Here is a 19,858-nt window from a genome sequence, read left to right as displayed (position 1 = left end):
ACCAGCAAGCAGCCAAAGAGGTCAGCTTATTTCTCTCCCCTCCCCTCTGCCTCCGTCGCCCATCCGCCGAGGGCCGGAATGGAGTCGCCTATAGGACGGTGCGTGCTGCGGCCTGGGTCATGTGCAAATTGCGACCTTGTACAAGTTTTTCCTTTCTTGTCGCTGCCGCTGCCTCCATGCCTACTATTAGTGCCGACTATTAGTACCGAACATGTGGCCTATAGGCTAATATGCAGACAGAGACAGACAGGACCGACAACGACCAGACGTATGGCTGCTACAAGCCCTGCTGGAGGGGGCCGTTGGGTCCGGGTTTCGCACCCATCCGCGACGCCGACTCTCCGATATAGACACGAAATCCGATGGCCAGCTGATGATTGGTGGCAAGCGGGTGCCGGTCAGAAAATAATGAACAAGTTGTGCAGGGCCAGCCTGTCAGGCGGACACCGTCGAACCCGCCCTTGTCGGAGTCCAGCCCGAACCGCTGGGAATCCCGATCAGGGGTCTCTCTTTCGCTCGAGCTGCTGCATCTTCGTCTTTATGAATAGGTTCGTCCTGGGACCAGCGCCAGGGGTCCAATCGCATGTTGCTTAAGGGAAAAAGAGCGTGACATCGCGCTCGAGTCCCAGCCAGAGCACAGGCGGGATCGGTGTAAGTGATATCTGCCCTTCCCGTATGTGCCGGCTTCTCGCTTCGTTCCCAACCAACCCTGGACCTGACCCATCCATCTCTTCCCTCTTCCCTCTTTCTTTTTATTTGTTTCTTTTTTCCTTTTTCTCCTCCCTCTTCAGCCCCTCCGTCAGTGAGGTGAAATCGAGATCCCAAGGACATCCCAAGACGCGTCGTCGGTCCAGCCTAGTACGAATAGCGGTAACGAGCCCACAGAACCCAAGCGCCAGACACGAGGAGCGTCTTTAATTAGAACCCCCAGCGCCCACCTACCCATCCGGGACGCATAGTATCATACCACCATACCCGAGCAAGCCTTCCCAGTGCCAATCAGTCGCGCTGGGGTTAGACTCGCCCAAGCCTTCGGCGAAGAAGCCAAGCACAGGTAAGCCTTCTCTAAACCTGCAACTCACGCATGCCAGCCCTTTTTTTTTTTTTCGTTTGTTTTTCAGTCGCATCTCTAGCCTTGGGTGACATTACTGGCTTAGCTAGCTAGACTGATCCGTATCGAATCGAGTTGTTGACAGGCGCCTGCCCGCTGACTAGATTTCATCAATGACGTCCAGCACGGCGTCGACCGCCGCCGGGACGCATCCCGACGGCGAGCGCGACAATGACGTCGACATACAGCTCAGTCGCAAGATAAGCCAGGCCGTGGACGAGGGTCACGACGCGGATATCCCGTCGAGCGAAGGGTTCGTGCTTACGGAACAGGAGGAGCTCAAGCGAAGGCGATCGATAGCCGAGCGGAGGAGGAATTCCATCGCCAGCAAGAGGAGCAAAGCTGATCGCGACGTCGAGAAGGGCCGCCAGCCGGGCCAGGGTGTGCTCTTGGGTGCCAGCGACGAAAACGACGATGGCAGCGACGACGCCAATGTCGTCTGGTGGGACGGCCCCAACGATCCCGAGAACCCGTACAACTGGCCGACCTGGCGCAAGGGTCTCAACTGCAGTCTCATCAGTGCTATGACGTTCATCTCCCCGCTCGCATCGTGTAAGTTACCAACCTGCGCCCTCCCCCCCGTCCGCATTGCGTATACGCACCTACGTTTAAAAAGAGAGAAAAAAGAGATGTGTGCGACACAGCGTTATATACCTTAGGTCAACGCTAACGTGGTCACGTAGCCGTCTTCGCCCCCGGCGTTCCTCAGGTTATGCGCGAATTCCAGTCCACCTCCTTAGAGATTGCCGCTTTCGTAGTGTCGGTGTACGTGCTGGGTTTCGCGGCGGGCCCTATGTTGTTCGCACCGCTCTCCGAGATATACGGTCGGGTCATATTGTACCACATATGTAACGTCGGATTTGTGGCTTTCTCGGTTGGCTGCGCACTCGCCCCCACCCTGAACGCCTTGATCGTCTTCCGGTTCTTCGCGGGCGTGTTCGGCTCGGCGCCCATCACGAACGGCGGTGGCTCTATCGCTGACATGATCGCTCAGGAGAAGCGAGGAGCCGCGATGGCCATATTCAGCATCGGTCCGCTTCTGGGACCCATTATCGGTCCCGTAGCTGGGGGTTTCCTGACCGACGCCAAGGGCTGGAGGTGGGCGTTCTGGTTGCTGACCATTGTGGGTGGCTTCCTGACGATATTGATGCTCTTCAGCATGAAAGAGAGCTATGCACCCGTTATCTTGGAGAAAAAGGCTGCTCGGCTACGCAAGGAGACCGGTAACGACCTGATCCGGTCAAAGCTCGACGTGGGCTTATCGGCCAGCGACTACTTCAAGCGAGGCATCATCCGACCCTTTCGAATGCTGTTCCTCTCCCCCATCGTCGCTATTACCGCCCTCTACATGGCCGTCACGTACGGCTATCTATACCTCATGTTCACTACTATCACCCAAGTGTTTATGCAATATTACGGCTTCTCTACGAGCACGGTCGGCTTAGCCTTCCTCGGGCTCGGCGCGGGAAGCCTGTTCGGAATTGCCATATTTAGCCTTACCTCTGATAAGTACATACAGAGGAAGGCGGCCGAGGACGATGCGAAAGCTCAGACGGCTGGCAAGGCTACGTCGGGTATAAAGCCAGAATACCGCCTACCCCTACTCCCCGTTGGAGCCATGTTGATCCCGGCTGGGTTGTTTATCTACGGCTGGACGGCATCCTACAGGGTACATTGGATCGCCCCTATTATCGGAATGACCGTGGTAGGCGTAGGCAATATCCTCGTTTTTATGACGATTCAGATGTACCTCGTCGATACCTTTACTATCTACGCCGCTTCGGCTATCGCATCTAATACGGTGGTTAGATCGACAGCCGGCGCCGTGCTCCCGCTGGCTGGCCTGCCGATGTACGATAAACTAGGCATCGGCTGGGGCAACAGTCTGCTCGGCTTCATCGCTGTTGCTTTATTCCCCGTAGCGGTTGTTATTATCAGGTACGGAGAATATTTACGGCATAGGTTCGCGATCAAGAATCTCTAGTCGCTAGATCGGTAGGTATGCTTTTGCTAGCTTTCTCCTAGAAAAAATTGGGTTAGTTGCATCAACGAGGAGACGGGCGCATATAAAAAGGTTGGGTAAACAGACGCCTTCTATCCTTTATACTTATAACTATAGAGAGGTCGTCACAGCTACCGATGCCGTCTTTCTGTGCCGCATGTATTGGGCCGTCTAGACCATAGATTGAGTTATGCCCTCTTGAGATTTCCTTTCTCCCCCTTGGCAAGATCGTCTGAGACGCATCAATGACACAGGCCCTATTTTCCAAAAAGGGGGGAAATGTTGTCATCTGCACAGTGCTCTGATATCTTTCTCCCAGTAATTGCCGGACGTGATAAAAAAAAGGTCGGTTGAATACAAATCCCTAGTCGAATCTCGGCCCGTCTATCTCCCCCCACTCCTTTTCGGCCGTCATCCAGACGAGACTTTGTTCCGGCGCTCAGCCTCTCGCTCATGCTGGCGCATACGATACCTCCGGCGGTCGTACTCGTAGTCGTCGTCGACCCACTCCGTCCGCTCCTTCTCACGACCCTCGTCCTGCTCCTCTTCCTCGGCCACGCTCATCGCCCTCCTCCAGCTATGCGTCCTGCGCTCGCGCTCCTTTCTCAGCTCCTCTTTCCCTCTCTTCCTCTCTCTCTTCCTCTCCATCTCTCTCTCCCTTTCCCTCTGCCTCTCCATGCGCTCCTCCCTCTCCAGGCTCGCGAGCTCGTCGGCTAGGCACGCGTGGGCGGCGAAGGCGGCGCGTAGAGCGTCGGCTTCGCAGTCCCGCTGCTTGCCGACGGCGCGCAGCCCCGCGCGCAGGTCGCCCCGCCGCTGCTCCCACGCCTCGCGCCACGCGCGCTCCTCGCGCTTGCGCCGCTCCGACTTGGCGGCGCCGGCCAGCGTGCCGGCGAGCGAGGCCCAGAGGTTGGGCTTCTTCCGGCCGCCGCCGCCGCCACCGAAGACGAATTCGTTGGTGTCGATGAGCCCCCGCTGCACCCCCAGCTCCTCCGTCTCTCGCGCGGTCTCGTGCAGGTTGTCGTACTCGCAGTTGGCCGCCTCGAAGCGCTGCTGCGCCCGCGCCCTCGCCGCTCTCACCGCCACCAGCCTCTCCCCGAGGTCCCTTATCCAGTCTCCCCGCGTCTCGCACTTCGGCGCCTCGCCGGAGCCCCGGCCCGCGGCCGTTTTGCCCCCCTTCGGCTCGGCAGAGTGCGCGGACAGCTGCTCGTCGTACGCCGCTCGCTGGCGGGAGTCTTTCAAGGTCGAGTACGCGGACTCCAGCTGCATCCCGCCCCCTCTCATGTTAGTCGATCAGAGGACGGGATATTGCCTTCGGCACGGTACGTACAAGCTGAAATTCCACCGTGGCGTTGGGATTATCGGGGTTCTTGTCTGGGTGCTTGGCCTTGGCGAGCCGCCTCCAGGCTGCCTTGATGGCCCCCGGGTCTGCCGTTCGGTCGATGCCCAGAACGGCGTAGTAGTCACGTCCGGCTGACTTGTGAGCCATGGCCGAGATCGCGCGTCAGCGGGGGAAAAGAAACCGCGCTCTCGGCTGTTTAGAGGAGGACGTTAGCTAGGTTTGAACCATCACGGAAGCCCCGCTTGCGCCCCCTTTTCCGGCTCGCGGGGGAGGGGGGAAGGGGGTGAGGGGGGCTTTTATCGAGCTTGAGAGGGACAAGGTCAGGCGCGGACGTGAAGAGGAGGGTAGATGGAGGGCAGTATAGATCTATCTATCGGCCGCCCGCTCGCGTACTGGCCACCCCGATGTCCTGATGTTTGGATATGGCGAGCTCAGCCTGCAGGAAACCATGAGATGCATCATTCCCGGGGCCTCATTGGTGCAGGGCAGCGCGCAGCACTTGCAACATCGCACCGTAAGCCCACTCGTCCGAGATGACTGCATCTCTGTGTGCTACCATGCGAGCGAGTAGCCGCCCCGAGGTGCGGCCGAGAACGCCTTACGAGGCAGCACTTACGGCGATGGCGATGTGAATGCCATCCAGCGAGGCCAATTTGGCTGTCATAACCAGCCGTCCTCCACCCTCGGGCCAGCCTTGCCCTTCATATCACTTACAGTTTCGCTCTGTGCAGGCCACGGGACTAAAATTTGGTTCGACGGGATTGATACTATCATTCCTCGTCGATGTGTGACCAATCGAGACTTTCAATCCTCTCCTTGCAACGCGATGGCTGCGGCGGGTGTATTACGTTGTAGTACGAGTTTTCGAGAGAAGAGAGCGAGTTATTAGAGGTTATGAAATATTTGACGAGAATCTCTCCCTCGTCGGCGAATGCACGATGGAATATCACGAATAGCCCTACCGAGTCGCCTTTTCGGTATTCAAAAGTAGAAGAAAAGGAGAGGAGGGGCACCGCCCAGCACCAACATCTTTTAACTCCTCCTCGGACCTCAGTATGATATCACGGAGAGATCGAGAGCACTCTAATACCGTACTGATAGAGTCTGTTAATACAGAGAAAACGCTAATCCAACTAAGCTTCGAAACACGAAGCAAGTCAGCATTGGTGTGTCTACGACATCATACTACACACTTACCTCGCGTTTATAAGGTATAGTCAACTATTAGTTTTATCATTTATCAGAGCCTAAAGAGGCTACGGGAGTGTCACTACTACATCGACTCGCCGAGCTCTGTGGATGGGAAGGCGGCAGAGTAGCTATCGTGACGGCTTTAATCACAGATATTATTATTATAGTTGGGCTACTCCAGCTGAGACTCCGGCGCAAGATTTCGACAACATATATAGAGACATCAAGGGCCCAAACGAAGAGTACGTGCTAATATGCCTACGTTATGTTCACACATAGCGCTATGCGCCTCCAACGCTGCTTATGCTAGACGGCTTGACCGTACCGACTGCTTTGATCTCCATGCTAAACCCACCGCCCGGTTCACTCGTAGCTCCGGCAACCTATGCAGCAGCGCCGCCGCACCATCAAACCCTCTCGGACCCGGATGGTCAGCTTCCCTCGTACAACATATAGGGCTTGGTCCTGTTTCTGCTCGATTGTAAGCTCTTGTGGAGGGTGTCGAGGGCAGACCATCTCGTTTCATAGTTTCATATTGGAGTTACTTTTCTCTCCTTTTTTTCAACCAGCAGGTAACTAGCTGATAACTTCTCTCGTAATGTGACCTGCTGTGACGGGAACTAGGGCCATTGTGGCCCGCGGACACGATCGTCCCCAGACAGAGTAGTATTAGTAGCGGTGTTGGCAAGTAATACTATTCAACACCCGCGGGTGAGGCTATGCTGGGGGCGTGCTAGGCTAGGCTATCTACATATGTATGGCTCACTCGGCTCCCTATCTAGGCATCTCTGTTCTCGTTTCGTGCGCAACACGTTCTATTCCGTATCCCCTCTCCTCGAAAGATGTTTAGCATCTCTTTGATGCAGCGTGTTCATCCTTAGTGCAGGGGCCATGCTAATCTTCTCGGTATCGTTTCAAATTAACCAGATGTCCAAGGGCATAATATCCCCAGGCGGACAACGTACGAAAAGAAGGAATGTAGGCACATAGCTATAGGAAGAGGTGAGGTGTGTGCCTAAGTAAGTAGCGGTGTGGCTTTCCTAGATCGTCTTCTGTAGATACTTATGGTACCTGCGGTAGGTGCCTAAGATGTAGGTGTACCCCAGAGGTATTCAAGCCACATTATACCTCGATCGCAGATTCCGCTAAAGAGGCAGACGCAGATGCTATACCTTAAAGGCAGGCACCTCACACATGCATGATATGCGTGCTATAGGCACTTACCTCTTGGGTCCCTACCTCTTTCCTACCTTAGATAGGTACCTAGGAACCTACGGGCCTCCTCCTTGGGTGTTACTTGCGGTAAGCAATAGGTGGGTACCTGGGTATATACTTGTGAGTAGCCCCCCTCTCTCGAACATACCAAGAGGTAGGAGATGAGCTAAAGAACGAAGACTACCAAGTAGCGCTGTTAGGAATCGAACCTATCCTTCGTTAAGTAACCTACTGATCTGTAGGTACCCAAGACGTAGGTAGGTAGGTACTTAGGTAGGTAGGCGGAGGTACCTAAGATATCGACTTTATGTACACGGGCAGGTACCTAATGTATGCGGGCTACGGCTGGCCCAGCAAGACATCCATAGGCAGGTCCCGTCATGTATCGGCTAATCGGGACTATTCCCAATGCGGGAGGGTACCTTAGTAGGTACGCATATAAGGTCGTTGCTCAGTAATGTGCCGCCCGTCTTAGGAGGTACCTACCAAAGGCTACATGCACACGCAGGTACATGCACAGTTGCAATTGTGTGTACCTATATGGGTGTCTGTCCCCCCGTAGTTACATGCGTGACCTGCTTCCATACGTACAATACTGTGTGGTACATCCATCTTCCCTAGATCCGCCGACCTGGCCTGACCTGACATCTCTCCGTCTCTCTCCTCCCCACCACCACCAACTTGACCGACCACCTACAATATTTAGCCTCTTGTCGCCTGGCCTGTCTCGCCTGTGACGATCATCTCGTGCAGACCCTCCTCAGCTGCTCCTCGGCTCTGCTCCAGCGACTATTCCCCCCGTACCCAATATATCTGCAATCAGAAACCCCATCGGACTTCTCCCTACCCGCTCCTTTCGTACCGGACAGAGACCCCGATAGGATCTCCTCGAACCCAAACCACCGTCATCGCCGCCTCGAACACTCTCGTTGTAGCCATCTCGCATTCAAGATGGTGGTATGTTTTCCTCCCTGACAGAACGCCATCCCCTTCCCCCCCCGAGCACCAGCTCCTCTGCCGACCTCTACTCGCGGAGAGGTTCGGGGAGAGAGAGAGAGAGCGCGTACTACCGACGAAGAGAAACACGTGAGAGCAGAAACTCTCCTCTTGAGGGCTTGTTCTTCGTTTTATGTCTTGCTCGTTCTACTCGGGAGCTGAGCGCCCTTGCCTCTTCCTCGCCCGCTTCATTACGACAACGACGCTGAACTCTGATCAATGTGTTCTCTTCCTGACAGTTTCTCAACTTACTGACATTTGGCCTCTGGGGAAAGCTCGGACGACTCACCCACTACGCCGTCGACGCGGTGCTCAGTATGCAATACCCAGCGACCGCTCGAATATTTCCCCAGCAGCTGACCTCTTGTCTCCTTGCCTAGTCTCCACCATCCTCGCCGGTATGCGTCGGTCAACCGGTCTTACGTGAGTCCTCACCTCGAATGCCTTTGTTCTGTTTAGTACAGGCGGCCTAGTAGAAAAGAGCAAGGGAGAGGAGCGGACAAAGGTGGCGGTGTAAAAAGTACGGTCCGACAAGGCATCGAGATTCGCTGACGCCTTCCCCGACTCCGTATAGCTTCAACACCGAGCGCGTATCCATCGGCGAGAACAAGGAGGCCAACAAGTGGATAGAGAAGTACCTGGGGGTCGGCGAATGGGTCATGGATCAGTCTGTTGCGATAGCCGGGTCGAGTGGTTGGTTTCAGCGCACTCGATAGGGCGGTAGTAGGAATGCCGTCGTCCTCAGACAAGCGGTATCGCCACGTGTGAGATGTCTTACTAGCGACGAACCCGCATAACGACGCTCCTATCGCCGCTATCATCATCGCCCAAGTCTTAACCTCCCCCCGCCCTCTCGTCTACTACCTCTCGCCGCCGCCGCCCTAGATCCCCCATACTTACAAGTACGCCTACGTGGCCGCCCGACGTCCTCTTCGGAAAGGATGGGAGAGGGAGGAGAGTATGTTTGCTTGCCTTTGCGTGTTATGAGGAATTTTGGATTCGGTTGCCTCCCCCGTCCCCCATCCCCCCTCCTCGACATGAATAGGCGTTTGTTTGGCTGTATCGTTTCATATATCCGTTTGGTGCATTTCCCGTTCTCGCGGTAGAACGGAAGGAATGGACGGATTGACGAATGGATAGATGAACCCTCCTATCCCCCCTTCCTACCCTACTCGGTTTGATTTGTATGTAGTTCGGTTGCCGTCACCGGCGTACATCATACGGGAATACGAGGAGATGATCAACTCCTATTATGTGCCATCTATCTTGCCTTGCCGTTGTTATCGCGTAGTCACGTTAGGATATGAGAATGATTGTTTATCATTCCAAATGCCCCGGCGAAGCCTTCAGTATCTTTGGAACGCCGTACGTGTAATGGGTAATCGTAATGAATAATAAGAGTGCTAAAGTGCTATTCGAGAGACGCGGACGCTTTCGCCCTTTCTAAGCCTAAGCAAGATGATTGTGTGTGTGTGTCCGTTCGAAGACAGCCTCCCGCAAAGGCCCCATAGCTAATAATACTCCGCCCTACCCTAGATGCCCCATCCAAAACGCCATCATTAACTATGATTCTCCTGCCATGCCTCCTGTACGCCCAACCTTCCCCTTCCTAGTTCCCCCCCTTTCTCTAGCGTGCCAGCACGCCGAACCAAGTCCGAGTTCCAAAACCCAATACACCTTGACCCGGCTTCGAGCAGCGAAGGCGTACGGCAGCCACGTCTAGTCGACCGGATCGCCGTCCTCGGCAGGACGGCTCTCGGCCAGCAGGTCCGGCGGCACCGCGTTGTCGGTCACGCTGCTCTCCCTGCGGACGCGGGCGCGGCGCTCGTAGCCCTCCGCCGCCCGGTCCCTGCCCCGCGGCGGGCTGTGCATCGACAGGAACTCCGAGGGCACCTCGTTGACGCTGGGCACGTCGTCCTCGACGCTCTCGCGCGACCGGTCGCCGAGGGCCTCGCCGAGGAGCCCCGGCGGCACCTCGTTGTCGCTCTCGTCGCCGCGGTCGCTCGCGCCCAGCAGGTCCGCGGACGCGCTGCGGGCCCGGCCCGCCGGGACGGCCGGGGCGGCGTTGTCGTGGATGTCGTCCCAGCGCCGAACCACGCTCCGGCTCAGCTCCTCGTCCTCCTCCGGATCGTCCTTGTATTCTTTCAAGACGCCGCCGTTCTCGCGTACGTCGACCAGGTCGCTAGCGCCGCCCGGCCCGCTCGGTTTGGAGATGGCATGTACCGGTGTGATCGACCTATCGTCGTATCCGGCACTGCGGATAGTGGCGGCCAAGAAGTCCTTGACCCCGATGAAATGCGCAACCTCGGCACCGATGGCCGCAATCAAGAGCTTCCACCCCTTGGACTCCGCGTAGTCGTGCAGCGCTATCAGCTCGCGCAGCATCCTCCTGATGGCTTCGTATTGCTCCTGCAAAATAGACTCTGGATTGCCGATATCGGGATTTGGTACTTCCGAGGAATTCTTCATGACAACCTGCAGTGAATCGTGAAGCGTGCCCTCAAAATTGCTGACGAGATCAACCACCTGCTGCCACATCTCGTTGCCCTCCTCCAGTGCGGCGCGTTCTTTATCAACGGCAGCCTTGCGTTGCTCGAGGACGGCGACTTCGCCTTCCCACCAGTCCTTGGCCATTTCAGTTGTTCTTCTCTCCGGCCGCAGCGAAAGGAACTCGAAGCCAGACATACGCTTAGACAAGAGCGTGTCGGTATCTTCGGTTTGCTTCTCGATATCGTCGGCTTCCAACATCCGTATACCTGGGTATTTCATGAGGTCTGCGATCCCTTGATCACACTGCCTCAGTGCTCCCTTGTAACCGCTTAAGCTGGCATCCCGTATGCTTTTAGCCTCCTCGAGCTTACGTTCCAGTTCAGCCTTGGTTCTTTTCAATATTCGGAGTTTCTCCTCGAGTACATCGATATTAGCACAGACTTCCTGGCGCTGCCCCTCCATTGTAGCTATCTCGGCCCTGATCGGGAGCTCGCGGTCTTCTTCCAATGCCCTCATCTCAGCGGCGATGGAGGAACGCTGCGACGATAAGCTCCGCAGCTTCGATAGGGCAGTCTTGCGCTCGGCTAACGCGGCGGCGATGTAGGCGTCCTCCTCGTTTTTCAGATCCGCCAACATGGTGACAGAGCGAGCAATACCGACGCGAGCCTGGCGTTTGGACATGGGCTTCTTCTTTGGCTGACGTACGGGGACGACAGACGCTCCCGAAAGCTTGGAGTGGGCAGTCGACGTCGCCGAGCTTGGAGATCGCCCTGGTTGGGCATCATTAGGCAAGCTCGCGGCCGCGTCGGTCCCATCGAGCTCTCTTTGCAGGGCAGCGCCTTGGGCATCGAGCAGTTTCTGCAGCTCCTTCTCCATCTGGTGCTCTCGACGCTGCATTAACTTGAATGTGTTATCGACGTCGGAACGCGCGGCACGATCTGAAGGCCGGTCGGGTCGGCGCAAGAAGACGCTGTCGACGAAGGAGGTGTGGGATCCGGCCGTAGTCTGGCCGTAGCCTCGCTGCTCGGTATGGATAGAGGGTCGCCAGATGCCGGGGGGGACCCTTGGCTTGTTCTTGGTATTATCCGACGCTATACTGTCATCATCAGGGGTATCTGGGGCCCGAGAACGCCAACGAGTCGGCTCCTGGTAGGCAAAGGCGATAGCTTTGCCTTTCCCCTTTGAGCGCAGAGGCTTGTGGTCCGGGTCTCTGGCGTTGACGTCCAGCTTATCTGGAGCTCCAGACACCTTGTTCCGACGAGGGAAGCTGCTAGGGAATTTAGGGGAGAGAAGTGCATCGTCGGGGCGCGGGGAGAGATCGTCGAGGTCGTGCTCTTCGGACGCGCGAGGTGGCGGAGAAGTATGTAGAGGCAGGAGGGAAGTCATTTTGCCCTCACCGGGTCTCAGCCTGGAAAGCAACGAAGCGCTTAAACTCATGCCTTTTCTTTCTCCCTCTCCTCCTGGTAGGTCCGAGACTCGGTCGGGGTGTGCTTGTCGGGCTCTAGGCCTCCAGCTCTGAGCCTAGAGGCGAATCCACGCGCCGTGTAGGTGTAGGTGCGGGCGTTAGTGGTGAGGGGAGAGGACCGATGCGGAGGGAAGAGGGGAGACGAGACGGGCGAGGGGAGAGCCAAACTAGACGGTTCGACGGCCCCCGTGATGCCAGCTTACACGTCTGGGTCGGTCACAGTAGAAAGCCGATCTCCATAAGACTAGACCAGGTGTTCACTGTGACCTAGAGCTAACGGAGGGGGGAGGCGAGAGACCCGGCTGGTTGCTTATCGATAAAGCCATGTGCGTCCTAGGTCGGTGTCCTGGTATCTGAGCAGAGACAGAAGTGGGACGTTTGGCAGGTGCCGAACTCAGAGACAGAGCACAGCATCAAGAGGTAGGTTGTGATTGGTCAAGCGGATGCGTCATCCTAGGGTACATGGTACGTACCCATCCAGTACATTCGGTAGGTACTCAACGTGTAGGTACCTACCTCCTTCGGCACTCAACCTCCAGTATGCGCATGCCAACTTACGATAGAAAGCGCATACATAAGTGCCTTCCCTTCTATCCCTTGGAGAGGTTGGTATACTCAGGTATTTCAGGTACTTGCCTATTTAGTGCTAGCTCCTTGAGTGCATTTAAGGAATTTCTACCTACCTTGATTGCCTGCCAGGTAGGGAGAGCTACCCTAGGGCCCTATAGTATACGCCCAGCCTATATACCTACTAATACCTATCCTAGCGTACGCCTTGGCAGAAGCGTCTTCTGTAATCCTCTCCCAGCTCTCGCGCCCCCGTTCATCTCATCTGCCGATCTTCAGCCTTTCGTATTTGCATCGTCTCGTTGGCTTTCTGAAACTCCTCAGCCGCGACACGCCTACTACGTAGTGTGATCTACACGCCCAAGCAAACTACCCAGATAGATGGGATTGGGATGGGAGTTGAAAGGAGAGCATCCTCCCTTCTTTACTTACCTACCTCCTTCACGTATAAGCATTTCACAAACCGAGTCGAATTCGCCGTCTGCTGCGCTCCGCAAGGGACCCGCGATCTCGAATCCAGACGGACTTCTACCTAGGGTTGCAGTTTTAATTACAGGCTGTCGACGATCTGCAGTGTCTCGCTAGGGTTACTAGGCTGTGTCTGGTACTTTACCCTGCGGATCGCATCACAGACCAGACGGCGGCGATCTACATAGCCAAATCTGCAAACTGAGCGACTTGTGCCGATGAGCGTCGCCATGGGCCGGGAGAAGGGGAACATTTGTAGGCGTGTTAGGTCAACCCGCCTTACATTAATATATACACGCACCCGTATATACGACCCAGAAGGAAGTAGGGAATACCTACCTACGTTCCTACACAGGTATATAAGTATATCCAGGCATAACTTGAGAGGTATAACACGCAACTCATTCATATGTAGATATATAACACTTGTCAATATAAATATAAATATAAATATATATATATGTATACCCACCTAACGTAAAAGGCAGCCGGCCTACCAGTTCGTCTCTATGTCGTTGCCGACGGGTCTCATCCGTTCGTCTCACCCGCACACGGCCACATCCCATCCGCTGCGTCAGTCCATCGTGCTCCGTCCACCTTGAATGAATTCACCCGAGACCACCCCCTCTTCCTCCGGGACCTGCTCAGAATCGGGATAAAGGATAGCTCGGATCAATTGACGGATTCCTACCGCTCATACCATCCTAGCTGCTAGCTCCTCTACCTATCATCCTAGGACATATTCCATCTTACGCGACTACGACGCTTCTCCGAGAGATCAGCTGGTAAGGAGCAAACAACAACAACAGTAGTAACCTGCAACTGTTCACCATCCATCTCGTGTTCTTCGTACTTCCGCGCACGGGTCGCCTTCTGGATTGCTACCATTCCTCACAACCACCATCCGAGATGCTCGCGGTACTTCCCTCGCTCAACACGGGCATCTCGCTCGCCTACCTCCTGCTGACCTTTGCTCACGAAGCTCACGCCGGACTCGTACTGTCCCGACAAACACCGGAGGTGAGAAACGCGGCGGGGGGAAAATACCCCGTGGCTTTGTCATATTCGTCCCGTACGACAGGTTGTAACCTGTGAGCTAATACGGTCCGTATATAGAATCTGACCGGCACCAGCGCTGCCGCTGTTTCTACCATCACTGGCTACGCTCACCCCCTGAGCCTCACTCCCCTGTCTCGCCTCGGCCCGCTCCAGACGCCTCTCTCCTACGCGGATCCCCCGACGGCCATCACCGTCCCTACCAGGCGCCAGCCACCATTTGCAGCCGCCGCCTCTTCTCCGGCCCACGCTAGCGTCTGGCGCAGCAGCGAGGCCGAGGATAACAGTCCCTCAGGAACCCTCCTCGCCCAGGCCACTGACCTGCCACCCTCCTCCTCCTCCTCTCCTGCCCCGGCGTCACTATCGCCGACAACGGCCCAGGCGCCCGTCAGCGTCTGTACTTCGATCGCGGGATCCTACCCGACGGCGACGCTGCCCAACTTCTGCGCGCCGTCGGCCCACGCGAACGCGCCGGCCCTCGTGCCCGCCGTCGGCGCCGGCGCCACCGGCAGTGCCCGGCCACCCACCGCCACCGTGACCATCGGCGGCGTCACCAATAAGCTCGACTGTTGCGTGCAGTGCGCTGGCATCTTCAACTGCGTCGCCTGGCGCTTCCTGCCCGTCTTCACGCAGCCGCCCAACGCTCACCTACCCGGCGGCTTCGACCCCTGGGGCCGCGGCGACTGCCTCGCCGTCTACCACATCGATAGCCGCCCGCCCCGCGGCGGCGCCGGCGGCGAGGTCGGCGGCGACGTCTCAAGCCTCTGCCCCAACGGCAACGTCGGCGAGGTCCTGCAGGCCGGCAACAGAACCGAGGATGGGGCACCGGAGGGGGGGCAGGGAGAGGAGAAGGATGCCCCCGTCCGCAGCTGGTCACAGCTGTACTACAACGGCTGGAACGAGGGCCCCTGCGGCGCGCCCATCGATGCCTTCGAGAGCGGCTATGACGCGGGACGGGGTGATCGAGATAAATTATGCTCACAGATGCGTGCTACGTGAGGATGGCGCACACGCATGTGGATTTGTGAAGATAGTAGGTAGATACCGCGAGCTAGGCTTCTGAGCATGAGAATACGACGATCTTCTTCGCTCCCTAGCTTCCTCTTCCGCGGGTTCATGGTGACTTACATTACCTAGCCCCGAGGGTTGGACCCCATTCGTCGCTGTAGTTGATCCGACGATCTCTGTCTGACGGGTCTCGCCCAATACCGGACCTGGTCTTCGCTGTTGATCTTCTGCCCTGTCCCCCCCTCTCCCAGGTACCTCTCCGCGGCCTCTTCCACTTACCTACCTAACGAAGGGGAACGTCGGAGCAACCGGGGAGGAGGGGGGCCTCATTATTGTACCCGCATCGCGGATTCGTCCCCGGAAAGGGAGCACAGTTGGAGAAAGACGACCCCGTCAAACCCATGATTGTGTCTGCGCGGATCGTAGAAGCAGGAAAATAGCATATCATTTCCGCCTGTTTAGCTATATCCGAAGGCTTCCTGCTTGTATCCTACGTGCGGTGCCGGTATTCGTAAGTAGTACAGCAACCCTATTTGAGATGCACGAGACACGCACTTTACTTTGCCGCCAGCCTAGCTCCAGGTCTCTGAGGCCAGTGGAGGCGCGGCTCGAAGAGGTGCTATACCAGTCATTCCTCCGTTAACGATGCACCGTGGTACATGCCAAGGCCTATCGCATAGCGTAGATCCCTTCTAAGAGTCAAACCCTTCAGGACGGTGTATATAACATGTCGTGCTTCTAGGACCACGAGTGGCCACCACGCGAGTAGTGCAGGCCTCAAGCATGAGCCCGTAGCTTTCCGTATTGCCCTCGAAATCCGTGCAGCGATCGAGGCTATCAGGAATAACCCGAATGTTGCGGCGATGGTAAATGAGGCCTCAACAAATTGATAGCGCTCACCGATGCGGTGGGTGAGGTGACGACGGAGATGACGGAACAGAAAGGCGCCACGGCCGCGCAGCAACACATGATGATATGGAGCGCCGCCGCATGCATCCGCCTCCACCTTGTAGTAACGTAGGAGCAAAGGAGAACATAGTACTGGATGATCGCACCCTGCTCTAGGGCAAGCCACAGGAAAATAGCGGCGATTCGTTGGATAGAGTCGCCAGATCCGGACCTGGAATCTAACAGAAAAATAGTCACATAGATGATGTAGCCGAGGCAGGTAGCCGGTGCCCAACACATCCACAAGCCCTCCCCGTAGTACTCCGTGAATGAAGTTGAATTTAGTATCCATCGGGGCGATACGTCCTCGGAAGCCGCCCCGTGGGCTTCAGTTGGTGTTGCCGCCGTATTTTCTGGGGCTCGCTGGTCGTGTTCGAGGACCGCGCTCGCCACACCCAACATTAGCCACAAGGGGACACCAGCTACGTAGGTACGACGAGGATTCGCTATTTCTCTAGGCTCAGAAGGCTTGGGGATTCTGGTGATGGCAGGAAATCCGTACCCCCTTGTCCAAGTGATGGATTGTTGGAGAACTCGACCACGTCCATTCGCGGGTCATCTTGCGAAGCTATTGCTGGCTTATGCGCTTTGCCTAGGTGAGATGGGAATACACGACTGTTCGGTAAGGCAGGCAGCGCACATACTAAGAATAAATGCCTTCTTCCCATACCGAACTAGGATCAAGATCCATCCCGCCATTAGAAGCACAGGGAGGATCTGTCCGAGACCCCATGTGTCGTCCTGCCGAGTAGAGGATGCTTCCAGGGCCCTTCATAGCTCAACTAGCCTCAGGGTTCCCCAAGCCAAGGAGACAACCCGCCAATAAATCTAGGGCCCCTCAGAGTAAGCAGCTATGTGGGAATATATACCTACAGGCGGCGGCGCGTAAAGATCTAGAGCGTAGGTATACTTTACCTCGGATGCCACAGAGGTGAATATGCCGACCCAAAGGCAGATGACAAAGTGAGCGGCAACGATCATAGGTATTTGAAGCCGCTCTCTCCGCGTGGGAATCCCTGCCAATCATATCCTGAAGCAGCGATGCGCTCCTCAAACACTTCACGGTGAGAAACGCGGGTACTGAGGAGTATTTCGCATTGGGATGCCCCAAACCACGGCAAAGCTTGAAGACTTGGGATGTATATATAGGTAAGAGTTCCTAGAATCCCCCCAAAAGTGGCCAGTAGGGACGAGAGCGACCGTAACGACCACCAACAGAATGAATATAGACCCAGGTCTCCGTGCCATTTCGAACGGGTGCTGGACTAGGTAACTCCGAAGAAATGTTAGTGCTGATGAGTTAGTTGCCAAAGAGAACCAGGCAAGGTAGGCAATCATCTTCCAGTGTAAGGCCGACAGGCCCTGAGGGAGGAGCGCGAAACCAGCTGTCAGTATGCCTAAGCCATTTACGATTTGGACGTCGGACATATTCAAGGCATACCACCCGGCGTTAATAACCAAGCCTAGTTGAGTAGCTAATTCTGTATCAGATACATATGGAAGTCCACCACATAGGAGAACGGGCATGGGGAATCACCTTGGCAAACGCGGCCTCTAAACGCCCCGTTTTGCAGAGGGCCCGCCATTGGGATGGATCAATACAGAGCGATCCCCTCACGACTTTGAGAACTAGCACATCGAATGGGTTTGGTCATGAGCTGACGAGGGTCTCCTGATCGGAGGTCCCGAGAGGGTTCCTCGTAGAGTCATGGCTGAATAGATAATAAACTAGAGCGACAAGGAGGAGGATGTATGCTGTCGAGACGAACCCGATGAGAACCTTGCGCGGTGTTAGATGGTGGTATGGTCGTGGGTGGCAGCCTTACTTACACCAACCCCAGAGATGTCGGGAATCGAGTCTATATCGAGCGATTCCAAGGGCTGCTGGGCGCAAATGGTAGGCAGCGGCATCATGATCACCCTGTCGTCCGGCTGGTAACCATCATTACCTGGAACTACTACGAAAATGTGGGGGGATAAATGTGGAAAGGATATATAGTACGCGAGGTGAAAGGCTTATAAGGCGGATTTGACCTTATAAAAAAGTAGACTAGACTCGAGCCGACAGATATTAAACAGCCTGTAGTACCTGGCTCTTGTAAGGATCGGTATTACCACTTCAGCTCCGCCTCGTCGACGCCATCATAGATGGTAGGAGTTCATGTGGCGTAAGTCAGCAGGGGGACGAGGATGAACCTTGGGGACCAGTTCATGAATGCAATCGAGCTGTCCAGATGCCGATTAGGAAGAGGTGACAAGAATGGCAGAGCAGAGGTGTCCTTGGGAAAACGCTACGAACAAGCCGGCCACTAGATATTTCGCATTGTGCAGAGAGCATCATCGAGGTTTCCGAGTATGGCAATCGAGAAACTCGCGTCGTCACCGCGGATGAGTATGCGAGGCTGGGACATTCGAAAGCCGCTCATCTTCTGTGAACCCGATTCAAACAACCCCCGCCGAATGGCCCGTCCGACGGTCAGCTGGCCTTGTTGGCGAGTGAGGCAGTGTTCGGAAGCCTCGGGTAACCCGGATACTAAGCCGGGGGCCTTTCCGGGGAGACGGGCAGGTGGGGTGGATTGCCCATGAGCGCTCTGTTTTCGGCGTCGGGATCGCCGGGGCGGGTGCAGCTTCGAAAAGACGACGGTTTACCGAATTGGTGCAAATGGCTTCTCTCAAAATCGACGTGTCTCCCCGGATACGTTCGGTGACCTCCATCTCGCATGCATGCATCAGACGGGTTGTTCGGCCTTGGCTTGTCGTTGGTGGCCGGCGTTGGCCTATGAATCTCGTTGTGCTCTCCGACGGCCTCCACCGTGGACTCCAGCTAGACATGGGGATTTATGGGCCTGACCCGATCGTGCCATCAGCCACTTGTATCCTAACTCGTGCGTTCCAGGACACGATGGAGTGATGCTGCCGGTTTCGCACATCCTTAGCAGAGAATATAACCCCGCGATCTCCATCGCGGCTTGGGACCTGGCGGTTCAGCAAACTTCCGGCAGACACTCCGACTTCCCTCGTTCTCTCGTCTCCTCTAGTTCGTGCCTCGTTTATTTCCGAAGATGGCAACAGAGAGATCTGACCTTACGCACCGGATTCTCCCCCGGGTACTGCTGAGCGATGGCTCTGCCGGCTCCTTGACGGCCCCGCCCCCGCCTCTACCCCGCGAGACTCTAGCAGGAACCCGGGCCCAAGAACGCTTTCGCGTTGCGGGCAACGCAATTGTGACCGGAGGAGCTGGCGACCTTGGGTTTGCGGCGTGTAGGGCGCTCCTGGAGCACGGATTAGAGGGCTTGATGATATTCGATATGAACCCGGCCGAGGCACAGGCTAGAATCGACGCACTCGCGTCCGACTTTCCCGGCGCCAAGATTCACTTTCTGAAAGTTGACGTGACCGACGAGGATGGTGTGAATCATGCCGTCGATGAGACAGTCAAGCTTCTTGGTGGCGTTGTCAGTACCTTGTTAAGCTTTGCCGGAATAGTCGCTTGCGGACACGCCCTGGATTGGTCGGCGATGGACTGGAACCGCGTAATGAGCGTTAACACGATTGGTGGTTTCCTTGTCGCCCGGGCAGTGGCCAGGAAGATGATAGAGCACGGCACCGGGGGGAGTATGGTCTTTATAGCCAGCATGTCAGCACATAGAGCGAATTACCCCCAACCCCAAGTGCCCTATAACGTCTCGAAAGCCGGGGTGGTGGCTATGGTCAAGTCGCTGGCGGGCGAGTGGGCCAGGTATGGCATCCGGGTGAATAGCATTTCCCCAGGATATATGGACACTATCCTGAACGAGGGCGACGGACTTGATGAGGCAAGGAAGATATGGCTCAGTCGTAATCCATTGGGAAGGATGGGCCAACCAGACGAGATGTCGGGAGTTGTAGTAATGCTCGCGAGCCGTGCTGGCAGCTATTTCACCGGCTCAGATTTCCTCATGGATGGGGGACAGACCATTTTCATGTAGAACACCATTGACCACGACGACCCCCAAGTTATTC

General features: G+C 56.1%; 8 protein-coding genes across 8 annotated transcripts; 4 read left to right on the top strand and 4 right to left on the bottom strand.

The window, feature by feature from the left end:
* Positions 1–909: 909 nt before the first annotated feature.
* Positions 910–3,310, top strand: GGS23DRAFT_445510 (bicyclomycin resistance protein). The gene is made up of 2 exons (XM_051513969.1): positions 910–1,663; positions 1,795–3,310. Exons 1-2 carry the CDS (start codon positions 1,225–1,227, stop codon positions 3,093–3,095), a joined length of 1,740 nt encoding a protein of 579 aa, XP_051367244.1. The 5' UTR covers positions 910–1,224; the 3' UTR covers positions 3,096–3,310.
* Positions 3,311–3,343: 33 nt separating this feature from the next.
* On the bottom strand, positions 3,344–4,708 carry GGS23DRAFT_445573 (uncharacterized protein). The gene is made up of 2 exons (XM_051513970.1): positions 4,441–4,708; positions 3,344–4,373 (listed from the first exon to the last, which is right to left on the bottom strand). The coding sequence occupies exons 1-2, from the start codon at positions 4,597–4,599 to the stop codon at positions 3,525–3,527; spliced, it is 1,008 nt and encodes a 335-aa protein (XP_051367243.1). The 5' UTR covers positions 4,600–4,708; the 3' UTR covers positions 3,344–3,524.
* Positions 4,709–7,370: 2,662 nt separating this feature from the next.
* Positions 7,371–9,184, top strand: GGS23DRAFT_589991 (DUF1748-domain-containing protein). The gene is made up of 4 exons (XM_051517662.1): positions 7,371–7,815; positions 8,094–8,169; positions 8,235–8,277; positions 8,429–9,184. Exons 1-4 carry the CDS (start codon positions 7,810–7,812, stop codon positions 8,568–8,570), a joined length of 267 nt encoding a protein of 88 aa, XP_051367242.1. The 5' UTR covers positions 7,371–7,809; the 3' UTR covers positions 8,571–9,184.
* A 42-nt stretch (positions 9,185–9,226) lies between these two features.
* On the bottom strand, positions 9,227–12,149 carry GGS23DRAFT_589986 (uncharacterized protein). Its single transcript, XM_051517661.1, has one exon. The coding sequence runs from the start codon at positions 11,779–11,781 to the stop codon at positions 9,574–9,576; it is 2,208 nt and encodes a 735-aa protein (XP_051367241.1). The 5' UTR covers positions 11,782–12,149; the 3' UTR covers positions 9,227–9,573.
* Positions 12,150–13,503: 1,354 nt separating this feature from the next.
* Positions 13,504–15,218, top strand: GGS23DRAFT_445242 (uncharacterized protein). The gene is made up of 2 exons (XM_051513966.1): positions 13,504–13,864; positions 13,961–15,218. Exons 1-2 carry the CDS (start codon positions 13,754–13,756, stop codon positions 14,897–14,899), a joined length of 1,050 nt encoding a protein of 349 aa, XP_051367240.1. The 5' UTR covers positions 13,504–13,753; the 3' UTR covers positions 14,900–15,218.
* A 136-nt stretch (positions 15,219–15,354) lies between these two features.
* GGS23DRAFT_445367 (uncharacterized protein) lies at positions 15,355–16,676 on the bottom strand. The gene is made up of 3 exons (XM_051513968.1): positions 16,501–16,676; positions 16,359–16,434; positions 15,355–16,302 (listed from the first exon to the last, which is right to left on the bottom strand). The coding sequence occupies exons 1-3, from the start codon at positions 16,522–16,524 to the stop codon at positions 15,746–15,748; spliced, it is 657 nt and encodes a 218-aa protein (XP_051367239.1). The 5' UTR covers positions 16,525–16,676; the 3' UTR covers positions 15,355–15,745.
* GGS23DRAFT_445354 (uncharacterized protein) lies at positions 16,596–17,521 on the bottom strand. The gene is made up of 2 exons (XM_051513967.1): positions 16,772–17,521; positions 16,596–16,684 (listed from the first exon to the last, which is right to left on the bottom strand). Exon 1 carries the CDS (start codon positions 17,381–17,383, stop codon positions 16,916–16,918), a length of 468 nt encoding a protein of 155 aa, XP_051367238.1. The 5' UTR covers positions 17,384–17,521; the 3' UTR covers positions 16,596–16,684; positions 16,772–16,915.
* Positions 17,522–18,803: 1,282 nt separating this feature from the next.
* Positions 18,804–19,854, top strand: GGS23DRAFT_445219 (oxidoreductase). Its single transcript, XM_051513965.1, has one exon. The coding sequence runs from the start codon at positions 18,919–18,921 to the stop codon at positions 19,822–19,824; it is 906 nt and encodes a 301-aa protein (XP_051367237.1). The 5' UTR covers positions 18,804–18,918; the 3' UTR covers positions 19,825–19,854.
* Positions 19,855–19,858: the final 4 nt, after the last annotated feature.

The sequence above is a fragment of the Durotheca rogersii genome (assembly GCF_024521655.1).
Source record: "Durotheca rogersii strain YMJ 92031201 chromosome Unknown GGS23scaffold_55, whole genome shotgun sequence".
Taxonomy (NCBI): domain Eukaryota; kingdom Fungi; phylum Ascomycota; class Sordariomycetes; order Xylariales; family Xylariaceae; genus Durotheca; species Durotheca rogersii.
This window is presented reverse-complemented; position numbering and strand designations above follow the sequence as displayed.

What these genes read in the sequence shown, in the direction of transcription:
- GGS23DRAFT_589986 (XM_051517661.1), bottom strand. Translation starts at nt 11,781, where the DNA reads ATGAGTTTAAGCGCTTCGTTGCTTTCCAGGCTGAGACCCGGTGAGGGC.
- GGS23DRAFT_445367 (XM_051513968.1), bottom strand. Translation starts at nt 16,524, where the DNA reads ATGGGAAGAAGGCATTTATTCTTA. An exon ending in GAAGAAGGCATTTATTCTTA is followed by an intron (nt 16,435 to 16,500) that starts GTATGTGCGCTG and finishes AAAGCGCATAAG; the next exon opens with CCAGCAATAGCTTCGCAAGA. An exon ending in TCCATCACTTGGACAAGGGG is followed by an intron (nt 16,303 to 16,358) that starts GTACGGATTTCC and finishes CTAGAGAAATAG; the next exon opens with CGAATCCTCGTCGTACCTAC.
- GGS23DRAFT_445242 (XM_051513966.1), top strand. Translation starts at nt 13,754, where the DNA reads ATGCTCGCGGTACTTCCCTCGCTCAACACGGGCATCTCGCTCGCCTAC. An exon ending in TGTCCCGACAAACACCGGAG is followed by an intron (nt 13,865 to 13,960) that starts GTGAGAAACGCG and finishes GTCCGTATATAG; the next exon opens with AATCTGACCGGCACCAGCGC.
- GGS23DRAFT_589991 (XM_051517662.1), top strand. An exon ending in CGCCGTCGACGCGGTGCTCA is followed by an intron (nt 8,170 to 8,234) that starts GTATGCAATACC and finishes CTCCTTGCCTAG; the next exon opens with TCTCCACCATCCTCGCCGGT. An exon ending in CGTCGGTCAACCGGTCTTAC is followed by an intron (nt 8,278 to 8,428) that starts GTGAGTCCTCAC and finishes GACTCCGTATAG; the next exon opens with CTTCAACACCGAGCGCGTAT.
- GGS23DRAFT_445510 (XM_051513969.1), top strand. Translation starts at nt 1,225, where the DNA reads ATGACGTCCAGCACGGCGTCGACCGCCGCCGGGACGCATCCCGACGGC. An exon ending in CATCTCCCCGCTCGCATCGT is followed by an intron (nt 1,664 to 1,794) that starts GTAAGTTACCAA and finishes GTGGTCACGTAG; the next exon opens with CCGTCTTCGCCCCCGGCGTT.
- GGS23DRAFT_445354 (XM_051513967.1), bottom strand. Translation starts at nt 17,383, where the DNA reads ATGCCCGTTCTCCTATGTGGTGGACTTCCATATGTATCTGATACAGAA.
- GGS23DRAFT_445573 (XM_051513970.1), bottom strand. Translation starts at nt 4,599, where the DNA reads ATGGCTCACAAGTCAGCCGGACGTGACTACTACGCCGTTCTGGGCATC. An exon ending in CCACGGTGGAATTTCAGCTT is followed by an intron (nt 4,374 to 4,440) that starts GTACGTACCGTG and finishes GGCGGGATGCAG; the next exon opens with CTGGAGTCCGCGTACTCGAC.
- GGS23DRAFT_445219 (XM_051513965.1), top strand. Translation starts at nt 18,919, where the DNA reads ATGGCAACAGAGAGATCTGACCTTACGCACCGGATTCTCCCCCGGGTA.